Source organism: Dermochelys coriacea, chromosome 6 (genome assembly GCF_009764565.3).
Source record: "Dermochelys coriacea isolate rDerCor1 chromosome 6, rDerCor1.pri.v4, whole genome shotgun sequence".
Classification (NCBI taxonomy): Eukaryota; Metazoa; Chordata; order Testudines; family Dermochelyidae; genus Dermochelys; species Dermochelys coriacea.
Window position 1 is genome coordinate 114,637,690 of NC_050073.1, and position 15,290 is coordinate 114,652,979.

Genomic DNA, 15,290 nt, shown 5'->3' on the forward strand with positions numbered 1-15,290 from the left:
TAACGCTGACTAAGGTCCCAGTGCTCTCCTTTCAGACAAGTTAACTTTGGGAACGAATGCTTCCAAATGGCTGGTGAAACGATAATGACACAGGGCTTGTCTATATGAGAACATTGCAGTGGTTTAACTCAAGGTGGGATTTTTAAACCGATTTAGTTAAACCAGTGCAAGTTCTGTGTGGACCCAATGATTGAGACAAAAAGTATTCCATGATGTTCTGTGGAATAACAGTGTTCCCCTATGACTGATATAGGGGAGAGAAGAATGAAAGGGCAAAGTTTATAAACTGGAGTTGCCATTGTCTTAATTCCACAGTTACTAAGAAAAGGTCTCATTGTAGTATACTAGATGCTGCTTCTCTAAGGATCTTGCAGACCTAACAATGTAAACAAAGAGAGATTGACCAGCAAGAGAATGAGATGCTTAATAAAAAATTCTCTACATTTTTTTCTGGGTTAATTAATTTGGATTGCTGGGACAGCCACAGCAGTTAGGTGCATGTATTCTTCTCAAAAGAACGTCTGTCAGACCAGGGAATAGTCTGGCAAGATAAGTGGTAAAAACCTCATAAACTGCATTATGTAAGTGTAGACTGGGCATAGACATGGGAGGCTATATTGTAAGTGACAGTCTTTCACTGGTAGGTATATGCTGAAGATTACCTACCGTGGCTGCCATTTAAAAGTTAATGGCTGTTGAGAGTTACTGCACAGAGTTGTATTGAATATTTGCTATTTTCTCTACTCAGGTTAGGAAATATTGGCTGTATCTCAGCTGCCTCTACATGAAAATTGTTAGTAAATGTTGACTTACTAAGGAGAGCTCTGTGCCTGTGACAGAATCAGAGGTGTAAAAGACCTAATAGTTTAGCCTGGTTTTATTTTTAGTTAGAAAAATTCAGTCTTTGGTATGTTTTTTGTGTTGAAATCTCTGTGTAAGAAATGGGTAATCAGTTCAGCCATCACAAAATAGCACTGATGCTATTTTTTATATGGAAAAAAGGTGTGTAATAAAAATCAGAAAGGGAAAGAAGGTAAAATAATTTACCTGCCCTGCAGTATCGTATAGCCCCAGCAAGTGCTGCTTGCCTCCGACAGTCACAGTCACTGGAAGAGAGAAACAGAGAAGTTGTGAGACGCAACCCCCAACCAGTAGTTGTGCTAGCAGGACCGGTTCTAGACACCAGCAAAGCAAGCACATGCTTGGGGCGGCACAATTCCAGGGGCAACATTCTGGCCACCTCTTTTTTTTTTTTTTTGTCTTGGGCAGCTGCGCTCTTGTGGCGGCAAATTTTTTGCTTGGGGAGGCAAAAAACCAAGAGCCAGCCCTGTGTGCTAGGCAGATTAATGTGCGCCTTACAATGTGCACCCTAAACTAAGCTGACAATCATCCCAAAATGAAGGCAACCTAAAGTCACAAGAAAAGCTGATGGTTTTGGTTGAGCTCTCATTTCTTAACAGATAGAGCAGGGTTCCTCAAACTTCATTGCACTGTGACCGACGCCCCATCCCGCCCTTCTGACAACAAAAATTACTACATGATCCTGGTTGCGGGGGAGGGAAAGCCTGAGCCAAAACCCAAGCCCCACCACCCTGGGCGGGGGACCAAATCCCAAGGGCTTCAGCCCCAGGAGGGGAGCCTGTAACCTGAGCCCTTCTACCCAGGGCTGAGGCCAGTCTCATGCCAGCCATGGTGACCCCATTACCACAGGGTCGCGACCCACTTTAGGATCCCGAGCTGCAGTTTGAGAACCGCTGAGATAGAAGAATTGCAAGCACTGCCGCTGTTTGGGTATTTAGAGATCTAAGGACATTTGCTAATGTCTATGAGACCACCAGCTGATTACAGCAAGTCCATCAGGAGTCCAAAGCAGAGGGAACTTTCCTCCCCACCAAGTCTGTTTGGGTGATGTCTGGTCTTGGTGTTTTCTCTGTTCAGACTTTTTTTCTTCCTTAATTCCAGTGCTATGAAACAATGATGTATTTGCAACTGGGTAGCCCTCAGTCTGGATCAGTGCAAATACATTACTTTTTTGCTCAATCTCTTCTTTTTGATGTTCAATACCAATTAATACAGTGATATTATTACAAATCATTGTGCTTCAAACACGCTTTGAAAACAGGAGTGTGATTTTTGGGGGGTCAAACGTTTTCCAGGATAGTCACCAGATTTTATAATAGGGCTGATGACTTGATTTATTGATCAAATTCTGTACTGCAGACAAATGCTCTTAGAGTCAAATTCAACACAGGCTCTCTGGGCCTGATCCAAAGCTCATTAAAGTCAACCGGAGTCTTACCATTGATTTCAGTGGACCTTTTGGACAACATTCTTTATAATTTGATCTCTCTAATCAACATAATTTCATCTAAAAATGTCCTCTGCTTTAATAGAGTTTAGTTATCCAGCTAATGTGCTTAAATCATTAAAGTTCAGTCTTGGGAGAGATGTGGAATTCAATTCAAGTCAGTAGGAAAAGATTTTAAGCAGGTATCAGGAGAGTCACATCTCAGAACAATGTTGTTCAAAATTATTCACTGGGTGTACAGGATACCTTAAAACATGCAGGCAAAGGGACTCTGATGCGTGCTGGAGGTGTGACTGGAGAAGGCTATTTTTGATACTTTTTCCCTAGTCATTGTCTAAAATTATTGAGCGCAGGGAGAGATTAATAGTTAACGTTGAGAAAATATGGAACTTGAAATTATCACATAGGCCCTAGCTGATGATTTTACATGATGGGTCTTTTGCAGATGAAAAGTACCCACTGCATTTCAGAAATTAATTATTGCTGCTGTGTGGAACTGTGATGGGCTGTTGACCCCATACTAGACTGGGAAGCATTAATGAGGTTCAGAAGATGCCAGTTAACCTGATAGGAAACACCTGAGGGACAATTAGGCTTGATAAACAATTACTAATGGATGATGGCTCCCAGCTGAGCAGGAAAGTCCTGGGATCCTGGCCCTGGGGGAAGGGTGTATCTAGAGAGCTGGTGAAGCGAGAGTCAGGGAAAGGGTGGCAAGGTTTGGGACAGTGCAGATCTTGGTCTCGGGCTGGAACCCAGAGTAATCCCTGTGTCTGTCTGGATTCACTGTCCCGATTCTGTGGCAGGTTGCTATGTATCATGATGCCATCTCTCTCTCTCTCTCTCTCTCTCTCTCTTTTTTCTCCCAAGTTTTGGTGCAGTTTTTCCTTCTCTCTTTTTGTTGAAAAATCTTTTTCCTCATTGTAGTGGGGTGGTTACCCTGCTCCTGAAATAAGAGGAGTGAGAATAGGGGAAGGTGCAATAAAGTCTTATATGAATCAAGAGAAGGAGAACTGTGCTTGGCATGGCCTGATTGAGGGGTTCTCCCTCACCTGAACTGTGCTCAGTAAGCTGGGGGCAGGGGTGCCAATGCTCAGTAGAGATGAGAGAAGGTGGGGACAGGTGTTTCTACCTGGAGGTCTGGGCTTTGCTTAAGGGTCCAAGATACCAATTGATTGTCACTCTCCCCATTGTGTAATGACAGAGCTGGTTAAGACTCAATTGAGAGTCTTTTGTTGTAGACCACTAGAGGTGAAATTGCTGATAACCAGGTCTAAGCATTAGTCCTAGTATGGAATAGCCTCTCTGCTGAAGGAGACTATTCAGCCTGCACTAGCAGTGAGGCTCCCCCACTAACAGATGAAATCACTGAGAGCTGTGTTAAGTGCTAGGGCCTCAAGACATCCAGAAGTGGCAGTGGTGGAGTAAGTGATGGCAGAGTAGCTGAGGTGCCTTTCTCCCCCATGCCCCCCCACCAGGGTAGGAGGTAAATTCACGTGAATGCACCTCTGAATTCTGAGCCTTCACTGACCAAGGGCAACAGCTGTGAGTGGGGTGCAGTGAAGGGAGGGGCACATTAGAGGAACTTTTGTTTGTTGGTTTTTTTCAGTGCCAGGTGAGAACCTGAGGCAATGTACTCTTGGGGGGGGGGGGTGTTCTGGTCATGTGCTTCTGAATCATGCTTGTGGCACTTTCCCAAATTAATGCTGGATTACTTTTCCCTTTTTATTAAAACTTTTTTTTTCTACACACCCACTGAGTGCTGACAAGAGGGGAAATATTGGAGGCTCTCAGGGGTGGTGTGTAATTTTCCCAGGTCACTGGGTGGGGGCTCGAGCTGGTTTTGTGTTCTATTGTTAAAAAGAAACCCCCTGGATATTGAACCCATCCCTTGTCACTGCCAACTCTACCTGGCAGAAGGCTTACGCTTGTGTAACATCATGTCAACATTGTGATGTTCTGGTACTAGAACTTCCATCATGTCACGGACGTGATGCTTGTGAAACAGACATCAGAGGTGAATTAGTTGATTTTTCCAATGAAGATTTCACAGCTCCTGCTAAGAGATGATCAGCATGCCTCTGCGGTGTGAGAGATGACTCAGCGTGTCCACTCTGTAGATAGTGGTCATAGCAGTGACTGGCTGCAACTCATAGAGATGCTACTTGCTGTAATGTTCCCTCCAATTTTTTACATCCATGTGCAGAATGAATTTTATGTGCACCAATATGGAGGTGATGTGCGGCGGGGGTGGGGCTGAGGGGTTTGAAGTGTGGGAGGGGGCTCAAGGGCTGCGGCAGAGCATTGGGGTGGAGGGGGGGTGAGGGCTCCGGCCAGGGATGCAGGCTCTGGGGTGGGGCCAGGGATGAGGGGTTTGGGGTGCAGGTTGCCCCCAGGCTGTGGCAGGGAGAGAGGACTCCCCCCAGCCGTCTCTTGCCGCAGCAGCCCAGGGCTGGGAGAGAGCGCCTCTCTCCACTGTGGTGGCTCTGGGGCCAGGGGGAGAGACCGCCTCTCCCCCAGCTGCAGCCCTGCATGCCCCCTACCTCTCTCCAGTCCAGGCCTCTGTGGCTGCAAAGCCTTGATAGCCTGCTGCACAGTTTAGCAGGAGCTTAGCTTAGCTTCATAAACCCTGCTGCTGGTTTATATCCTGCTAGTAATCTACTGTTGCCTGTTACTCTTGCACCAGCTGTTCTTGGACCATCCTGAATTATTTCAGTAAACCAAAACCAGCATACAAGTGTTATCAAGTCATTAGATGTGATACAGGATCATTTGCAGAAGCATGAACTGGAGCTTCATAAGTTTTGGGATAACAATATGTAAACAAAGGTAAATTTTCATCTACTAGCTGCTCTGGCCAAACCATAATGATTAAATGGTTTTGTAGCTTTTGGATGGTGAACTTGGCAGATAGAGGTCTTCTAGATCTCTGGCTATGTCGATTAAGCATCATGGTCATGTACCCTTCAAGAGTAAACACCAGCACCTCTGAAAATCGCACCCCTATGGGCCTGCAGTTCTGCACCCAGAATTAGAGGCCATTTTAAAAAACCTGGACTGACTGACTTGCCCAATGTTGCTCAAGAAAAGAGTAACAAGCGGGTCAATTTAGCGCTAATGCCTGCTGACTCCCAGGTGTGTACTTTGTCTTTCCTCTCCTGCTTCTGTATCCTTCCTCCTTTATAAATATTTTCTTTGCTTTCATTGAATGCAAAATTAAAACATCTAATTGCAAATGAACCCCAGACAGAGAGAGGAGTTATTGGGTTCCTGTGTTCAGTCAGAGAGCCTCCAAGATCAATTGGTTTGCAATAGTCAACATGCCCAATTGTTCGTTATTTCTGTATGTTTGAATCATCACCAAGAAATTAACTCATGGATTGCTAGAGCTGTGTTCCCACTTTGCCCCCTTAAAATAAACAAGATTTTATTGCAGACAGATTGGTTCCTGTCACAGTCTTATAGCCTGCAACTTCAGAGTAATCTTTTTTTTGAAGGGAAAACCACAAGCATGAGTGAAGTTTTGGAATAGCCTTCCAAAGGAAGCAGTGGGGGCAAAAGACCTTCAAGATTAAACTCGATAAGTTTATGGAGGAGATGGTATGATGGGATAACATGATGTTGGCAATTAATTGATCTTTAACTATTCATGGTAAATAGGCCCGATGGGATATTAGATGGATGGGATCTGAGTTACTACAGAGAATTCTTTCCTGGGTATCTGGCTGGTGAATCTTGCCCATATGCTCAGGGTTCAGCTGATCACCATATATGGAGTCGGGAACGAATTTTCCTCCAGGGCAGATTGGAAGAGGCCCTGGAGGTTTTTCGCCTTCCTCTGTAGCATGTGGCACGGGTCGCTTGCTGGAGGATTCTCTGCTCCTTGAAGTCTTTAAATCATGATTTGAGGATTTCAGTAGCTCAGACATAGATGAGAGGTTTTTTGCAGGAGTGGGTGGGTGAGATTCTGTGGCCTGCATTGTGCAGGAGGTCAGACTAGATGATGGTCCCTTCTGACCTTAATATCTATTAATCTGTTACTTTGCACCTTAATTGGCCTAAAACCAGGATTTTTGGGTATAAACTGAACTAACCACCTTTTTTTTTTTAATTGTCCCTATAACCATCTCATGTCAAAACTACAAACTGTTGACATCTTTGGTGGCTAACATTTTTCAGAAGAAGGCCTCGGAATAGCTTGAAGCAAACTAGCATTAGCCACACCATTTTCAGTCACAGCAGCGAAAGCTGAGTTTCGTGTCGTGCAGAGTGCATTTCTTGTTTTGTCTGACATTTAAAAGGTTTGAAGAATGGTCACAGTGTGTTTCCTGAGGGGAGACCATAATAAGGTCTTGAGTGGATGTAGCTATATCTTAACCCCTAGATGTAGCTTTTGGCTTACTGGGGTCATTGCTTTTGCCTTCAGATTCGCAGAGGTTTTAAGGCCAGAGGGGACCATTACATCAGCTACCCTGACCTAACTAAATAGAACTTGCTTTTTTAGTGTTTCAGGATAAGGCAGGTTTTCCAAATCTCGAATCATGTTTGTAGCTTTGTTCTGAATGTTTTCCAGTTTTTCAACATCCTTTTTAAAGTGTGGAAACCAGAACTGGGCACAGTATTCCAGTCATGGTCTTACTAATTCCATATCTAGGGTTAACATTACTTCCTTCCTCCTGCTTGGTATTCCCTACATATAACTCCAAACAGTGCATTGGCTCTCTTTGCAAACTCTGACAACTTTATCATGAATCACACAGTATCTGTGTTTTTTTCCCCCCTAAGCCCCACCTCCTGGAGTCAGCTGATTCTATGAGAATCTGAGCTTTCATTTCCCCCTCCCCCCCCCGCAAGTTTGTTTTTAGCCTTCATTGCTGCTGAGAAAAGCTTGAAAATGTGCACCCTAAAGACTCAAAAACTGAAAGGCAAATAAAAAGAGCCCCCAAATCTCATGAGTTTTTTGGGATCTGAGTCATGATTTTTGAGCGCTTGGGATTGGCAATGCTGAAAGAAGCAGTGGCTGCAGGGGACCTTTGGATGCTCATGGCATCATCACTACCCAACACTTTTTTTTTTTTGGTGTCTGGACATTCTTTCCCCTCTGCTGATTGGCTGCTCATTCCAACTCCCTCCTCCCACGGCCCTGAGATTTAATTGAAAAGCACCAAAAGAGGCATGACCATAAGTGTAAGGAGGAATGCCTTCCCCGTGGTGTGCTGTGTGTCTGTATTGGTTTTAGTAGTTGGAGAATTCAGACTGAGTTAATGAGAAAATACAGCCACCTCAACTTGCATTACAGCCAGGTTAGAAGAGCAGGCCTACATCAAATGACAGCTCTGTCATCCAGTTCCCAAATAAAAATGGATTCATCTAGACAGTGCAACCCCCTAAGAGAATATGTGCCTTGCACTGAGTATGTTGTCTTATAGCATCGTGTTTTACAAGGACTTAGGTCTATAAATTGTTCCCAATTCTCCACAGCTAGGTACATGCTATGCAGAGAAGGCTAATAAAAGAGAGAGACCAGTCCACTAACCATTTTTATCCAAGCAGCTTATATCAAATGCTGTAAATCTTTTAAAGTGCCTGGAGAACACGGAATTTGGTGTTGGCAAACTTACATGACAAAGAACACGCAGACAGTGGAGATAGATTAGAAAGAGCAAACAGCATAAATCTAGCCCAGAAATAGATGAAAGGGAATGGAAATTCCCAAAGCCTTCAGCACACAAATGCAACACTATAAAAATATGAGCTTGTTCCTTCCTAGTCTGGGATGCTGGTTATTTATAGACAGCATGAAATGAGATGATTTATCAGAACCATTGACCTCATTATTTGTAAATTCAGCACTGGAGGATTTCCTCTGCACCCCAGTGAATTACAGTATTGCTGCATTAAACAATCCCTGAGCAAAGTAACTTTGCCTGTTGGAGGAGTGTTTGCTAGCTTGGTTCAGTTTTCACAGTAGAACTATACCTAACTCCCTTCACAACCCTGCCCTAGGGTGTTTCAGGGATTTAAATATTATACAGAGGTATTGTAAAGAGTGAAATGCTAATGTGATTACAAGGTTTGGGGAATCGAGGAACAATTTATATCTAAGGGCATGCCTACACAGAGACTTAGTGCACAGCAAGCTGGGGTGTCAATCTAAAACACTCTAGCCTGCCACACACTGAGCGGCGGTAGTGTGCTTTGCACAGATCATGAGTGTTTTGTCACAGAGTCTATTAGTAGCTGTGGCAATCTAGGCACATGAACTAGAGATGTTTGTAGTTTTGGCACTGGCGTCCTCCTCTCACTGGTGTTTATAATTGAGAATCCTGTTCAGGAAAATCTGCAATGGAAGGTAATGGTGGTAAACTCAGAGCAGATGGTGGACAAAGGAACGAGTGCAGCAGTAAATAGACCGAACATCTGCAAAACATGGGCAGTAGAGATGCTAAACAATGACGATAACTGTAGCACCTTCACCTGGATGGAGTGGAAGTGCTCTTGTGAGAGATCAAAGTGTTTATGTTGCAGAAATGGGCTGGGGGTGGAGTTTTGGCTGAGATTGTAGTGTGAGCCTGTGGAAAAAATGAAACTAAGAGCATGTGGGTTAATAATCGATATCTATCGCTTGCCTAAGTATTTATAATGCTTCCATCACCGTAGCACAGTAACAATTTTTCTGGAGCTGGGATTTAGGCACAGATCATAATCAAAAGAAGGAGAATATTCAGAGCATCAGCTATTGTTTCTTTAATTAGCTGATTAATCTTAATATTTTCAGCTGATCATAGAGCTGACCTGGCCTGCAAAAGAGCAGACACTATGTCTTTTTCAACTTTATTTAACAGAGACAAGATCAGTCAAGGCTATTTAAATCAACTGTTTGCCATAACACAATTCTCCTAAGGGAGAATTTGGCTTCCCCTAACAATGGCAGGCAAGCTCAATAAGCAGAGCAGAGAGTGTGGGTTCAGTTGCTTGGGGCCAGGGAAGATCTGGGGAGTCTGAAGAACAGTGGACCCCAGACTGGAGTGCACCCCTTTGGGGGGCATGGAGGAATGTTTGGGGGGGCATGTGGCTGGGCCCAGGCCAGCCCCAGGGGGGCGAGGAGGGAGCGCCACGCAGCCCAGCTCTGTCACTAGCCCCAACTTCTTCCCCATCCCCAGTTCTGCTCTGCCTTTAGCCCAAGCTCCTCTGCAGAGGAAGCCTTGGCTGTGCAGGAATGGAGGGGGGCATAGAGAGATTTTATTACTGGAAAGGGGGGACGCGTCAGGAAAAGTTTGGGCACCACTGCTGTAGAGCATTGTTCCCTCTCCCGCTTTTCTCCTCTAAGCACAGGAAGCTTGGGACAGGAGAAGGGAAGAGCTGGGCAGGGCTTTTGTAGTAGGAGGTGTCCAGTTTAACTGTGTAACCCATGGGTGGCCAACCTGAGCCTGAGAAGGAGCCAGAATTTACCAATGTACATTGCCAAAGAGCCACAATAATATGTCAGCAGACCCCCACCAGCTCCCCCACTCCCAGCGCCTCCTGCCCATTGGCAGCGCCACCTCCTCCCTCCCTTCCTGCACCTCCCAATCAGCTGTTTCGTGGCGCGCAGGATGCTCAGGGGTGGGGAGGAGCAAGGGCAAGGCAGGCTCAGGGGAAGAGGTGGAGTGGGGCCAGGGCTTGTGGCAGAGCCAGGGATTGAGCAGTGAGCACCTCCGGCACATTGGAAAGTTGGCGCCTGTAGCTCCAGCCCCGGAGTTGGTGCCTATACAAGGAGCCACATAGTAACCTCTGAAGAGCCACATGTGGCTCCAGAACCACAGGTTGGCCACCCCTGGTGTAACCAATCCAGGTCAGAGAAAGCAAGCTAGCTGAGCTGGAAAGACTCTGAGTCTGAAGAGAAGTCATGAGCTGCAGGGAAAGGCTGGTGGACACCCCGGAGGGCTCTCCCCACGTCCAGAGAACTCTCCAGAGGTGAGGCAGGGAAATGGATATAGGTGTGCATTATTTTGTATAGATCTGTGTCTTTCTCCTGCTGCTAAGGAAAGAGCAGTGGTGATTAAGAATTCTGTGCAAAGTCCGTCGGTCTGTCTGGCATTAATTATCGCATATCCCTGAAGAAGCAAACTGCGAACTAGAAGGCTTGCACCTTTGGGTTTCTGAGGGATGTGAAAGAGAGCACTAGCCTCAGAGGCTAGGAGGCAACAGGTCAGTGGGGATCCTCATTCCCAAGAAGGGGGTCAGACATGAGGTCTACACCAGGGCGCGTGCCTAGAGGCCCAAAGCCAGGACCAGTGCCTAAAGTCTGCCCAGCCCCAGCAAGCGGAGGACAGGTGGGATTCAGTTTGAAGCCTTTACAGCAGTCTAGTGAGTGCCCAACAGAGGGAGCTCACCCAGATCTGTGACTGGGCTGTATAGGCATTGCTGGAGAGGTACAAGTATTCTGCAGCAAGCAAACACTTTAACATGATAGGTGCCACTGAGAGTTATCAATAATCGTTAACAGCTGCCTACAAACACAGGAGGCTTAGAGTACAGCAAGGAAAATCCAGAAAACATTTTAATTCCAAGCAGCTGCTATAAGCTTATACCTGTGCAGGTTTAGCTGACTGAATGCTTAGGGAAAGACAATGGCTCAGCAGATTGGCAATGATCTTGGGGTCTTTCACCGCTAGGTCTGGTGTGAATTACCCCTTAGCTGGGAGTGAATAAAAGTCCTTAGTGTCAGAGGGCTAGCGCTCAGCATGGAGTTACTTGGCGATCTCAGCCTAGATCGTAGGGTCCACCTCCCAGAGACCATTAGCATACTGACATTAATCAGCACACTTTCAGCAGAGGGGGCATGGAGCTTGAATTCAGCTTTCATTCTGGAATCTCACTCAGTGTGGAGGACCTGTCTTCTTGGAGAGATGCTGGGGGTAGATCGAGGACGTCAGTCCGCAGGGCTGTCAATCCGCCCCTCCTATGATTACTGAATACACTTAAAGAAAAGTTGGATTCTCTTTTTTTGCCAAGGTACAAAGGAAACAGGCACCGGAGATAGATAGGAAAGGTCGAGGAAGATGCATCTAGCACTAAAGTGCATGGGAGGGGACAGAAATTCATGCTTTCCATAACAGAGTTCTATCAGGAGAAATATGATTTAAGGTTCAAAGAATGTAAAACAGCACCGTGTATTCCCAAAACACCAATTACAAAGACTTTGTTTTAACTGTACAAATATTCCATTTATCTTATTAATCATATTTACCTTATGATAAGGTTTACCACATTCACATTTGGGCCAAGTGCATTAGTGAAAGAAAGTACACACAGCAACATCTTGGCATGCTAATCAGACATCATCAGGTGCACCTGCTCCAGCAGTCTGTAAGCCAAACACTGTTCTCTATTGCACCGGTGTGTAAATCTGGAGTAACTCCAGTGTCTCCTATAGCAGACTACAATGGAGTTACTCCAAGTTTACAACAGTGCAACTGAAAGCAGAATCTGACCTGCTGTTCCCTATCCTGCCAAAGCAGAAACACATTGGGCACACTGAATTAAATCAATGTACATCTGAGCCTTTTATACGTGGCATAAGGGACACAGGGAGATGAGACAGAGGGACAGGACGATAGATAATAAAGTCTGAACAAATTCCATTCCGTACCTTACATGTTCAGGTCTCTTAAGCTTAACTTCAACACTGACTTTACTGCATATATAAGAGATGAAGCTGGATCCTGCTGCCATGGAGGGCAGGGGCAGTACTCCCATGCTGTTTTCCCTGGGAGTAGGAGCAGACCTCTAATAATTTAGTCTTAGGTGCCAGCTTTTAGCTGCTATTTATCATACTGCTTACAATGATTTGCCAAACATTGTCTGGCAGTCATTCGCCCGGTGCTGTAAAGACATTCTTCAAAGGCCAAGGAGGTATGCGGGAACAACAAACCTTTATTAGGGAAAGACCTTAGGTGGTCCAGTATCGATCTAAAAGGAGATGGGAGTGGGGATATGGTGCAGGGAGCCTCTTCTACCTGCATCGATCCACCCTAGGCAGTCAGTGACAGTGTTTGGGCTCCCTGAGTTTATGAGGCTCCACCCCCAAAGGTCATGGCTGGGGGAGGTGAGGCTGTGTCCAGGCCCTGCTCCTGTTTGTAGTGACTTGGGGTTGGAAGCCTGAGCTGAAAGGAGGACATGTTGCCCTTTGAGACAAAAGAGTAAGTGCCTGCTCCACTTAGTAGGCTGGCTAAGTGCCTACTTCCACATGCAGGCTTGTACTTTTCCAGGCTACCTCACCATGCCTCTAAGAACTACAACAAGGCCTTCCGTCTTGAATTTTGCAGTGTTATGACCAGGGAAAATCCACGGAGTAGGGTGGCCAGATGCCTGGTTTTCGACTGGAAAGTCTGGTCAAAAAAGAGACCTGACAGCGTCCAGTCAGATCTACTGACTGGACACCCAAAGTCTGGTTACTGCTGGCGGGGGAGGCAGGGAGGCGCTGGGTCATCACCCTTTCTCCTGCCTGTGGAGTTTGAGTCCTTGTCTTCCGCTTACCTCTCCAGTTTTACAGCCCCCACGAACAATGAAGTAGTTGTAATGCAAGGAAAAGCAAATGATCTGGATGGATGAGATGCTACTGTGAGTTCTGCATGTGAATTTTGGGCAGAAGTTAGCCCTGTGTGTGTGTGTGTGTGTGTGTGTGTGTGTGTGTGTGTGTGTGTGAGAGAGAGAGAGAGAGATGGTGGATGAAAGAAAGAACCTGTGAGTATGGTATGTTTGTCCTGTATCTATGAGTCTGAGTGTAAGATTGCCACAATGAGCTAGAAGGCCTAATTCTGACTCATCCGATCAAGACATTTCAGATTGATTATTTCACTGACCATTTCAACAGGGGCTTGATACTGAAAGGGGCTGTCTATTCTGGCCCTGAGCCAACAAAGGACTTCAGCACATGCATAAAGCATGTGCTAAAGTGCTTTGTTGAATCAAGGCCAGAATGTTTGGCACTTTGCAGGATTGAACTCCAAGTACTGAAACTAGATCCGGCTGGGAATTTTCTGTAGGAAAATCATTCCAACTAAAAGTGAAGTTTCTGCAAAATAAAAAATTTCTGTGGGAAAATTTTGATTTTTTTTTGACGACAATTACCAATTTTCTGTCAGGAAAGATCAAATGAAATATTTAATTTCAGGTTGGTTTCACCTGAATTGGAATATTTCAAAAAGAAAAGGAGTACTTGTGGCACCTTAGAGACTAACAAATTTATTTGAGCGTAAGCTTTCGTGTGTTACAGCTTACTTCATCGGATGCACTGAATGCATCCATTGAAGTGAGCTGTAGCTCACGAAAGCTTACGCTCAAATAAATTTGTTAGTCTCTAAGGTGCCACAAGTACTCCTTTTCTTTTTGCGATTACAGACTAACACAGCTGCTACTCTGAAACCTGGAATATTTCAGTTTGTTGAAATAACCTATTTTGAGTAATTTCAACATTAAACTGCATTTCCTTATTGTACACTGATTGTTTAGGGAAATCGTAGTTGTGGACAGTATTCCCTCCTATTGGCTGGGCTCCTTGGAGGACTACATCTCCCATAATGCAATTCAGGGACTCCCATGATGCATCATATAGTCAGAGGGGAGCCAAATGATTCTGGGCATTTTAATGGAGATGTAATCCAGCCAGGCAAGAAAGAAGGCATCAGGCTCCTGAACTACTGCTCCCATAAAGCAATATGTTATGATGGGAAAATACTGTTTAATGTTTAAGTAACCTGAAAGAAAGTGTTTCAGATCATTTCAACAAGTCAAAGAGAAACATTTTGATTTTGGGACTATCCAAATATTTTATTTTGATCTAAAATCTTCAAATGAAATGTTTCCACATTTTCCAAATTGGAATTTGCATTTTGCTGAAAATTTCAAGATTTCAGTTTTTCATCCCTATTTGGGATGAAATCAAATGCTGAAATGTCGGAATTTCTTGCAGGATGGAAATTCTGAGTTTTGTTAAGCTGCGGCTGAAACCTTGTCTCCAAGGCTTACTTACTCCATAACTTCATTTTTCTATATTATTTAAGTCACACCATTTGTTAAAAAGTAGTCTGAATTTCCAGGAGCAGTGTATGTTCCCTTTAAACAGTAACTCATTTAGATTATAGCTGCACTTAAAAAGATGTATTGAGCCTGATTCTTCCTTCACTCCCATCAGTGAATTGGAAGTAACTTCACTGAAGTCAGTGGAGGTGCATTTGTGTGAGGGAGAATCATACAGACTGTCTTTGCATGCACACACAAAATCGATTGATTTTGAAATAAGCAATGTTCATATTTGTATGTTGATTGCTGATAAAATTTTAATTTTAAAGTCTCAAGGTCCCTTTAGTTCTAAAAAGTTTACAGCGAGAAATGGATGCATAAACTGTTCTTGTAACACATTTGCCCCCTTTCGCTTGAAACAGAATTGACTGCAGTAAGCTAAACATTGGACATCAGCTCATACCTCATTTAAAAAGTGAGATATTACCCAGTATGAAACCTTGGCGTCTACACAGATTACTCTTCCATCTGGGAAGGAACAACACTGATTTTCCATCTAACATTCTTTAAGGCTGTGTTTGCTTAATAATTTACTGAACAATACAGCTCCTAAAAGGGACAATCTGAAAAGTCAGTTTTAAACATAATTCTTGATAAATCTTGCATCTCACATTGTGCTCCTGAGAGCTCAGCAATACATTCCACGTTAATTTTGCTAGCTTTAATCTACACTACAGATTAGAAAATGTTGACATACTACTTCAGTTACATTTCAGGTGATATTAATGGGGCCTGGGTCTATTTTAGACAGTTATGACTCTGAAAATAAAAGATAAACATATCAAGGTAGAAAAAATCTACAGTTACTTTATGTATAATTTTTACAAGTAGATACTATGAACTATTACAGAGTCTATGCCTTTAATTTTAGTTACTGGTTATTATAAAAACCTGATCCTGGTATTCTTTAAGTTGT

At 44.3% G+C, this 15,290-nt stretch overlaps 1 protein-coding gene across 1 annotated transcript in view; it reads right to left on the reverse strand.

Annotated features, from left to right (window-relative positions):
• Positions 1 to 15,290, reverse strand: part of RHOJ (ras homolog family member J) — a 78,466-nt gene that overhangs the window by 26,875 nt on the left and 36,301 nt on the right. Inside the window, exon 2 of the mRNA XM_038405644.2 lies at positions 1,048 to 1,106. Within this exon, the coding sequence (XP_038261572.1) occupies positions 1,048 to 1,106 (59 nt within the window). The remainder of the gene's footprint in view (positions 1 to 1,047; positions 1,107 to 15,290) is intronic.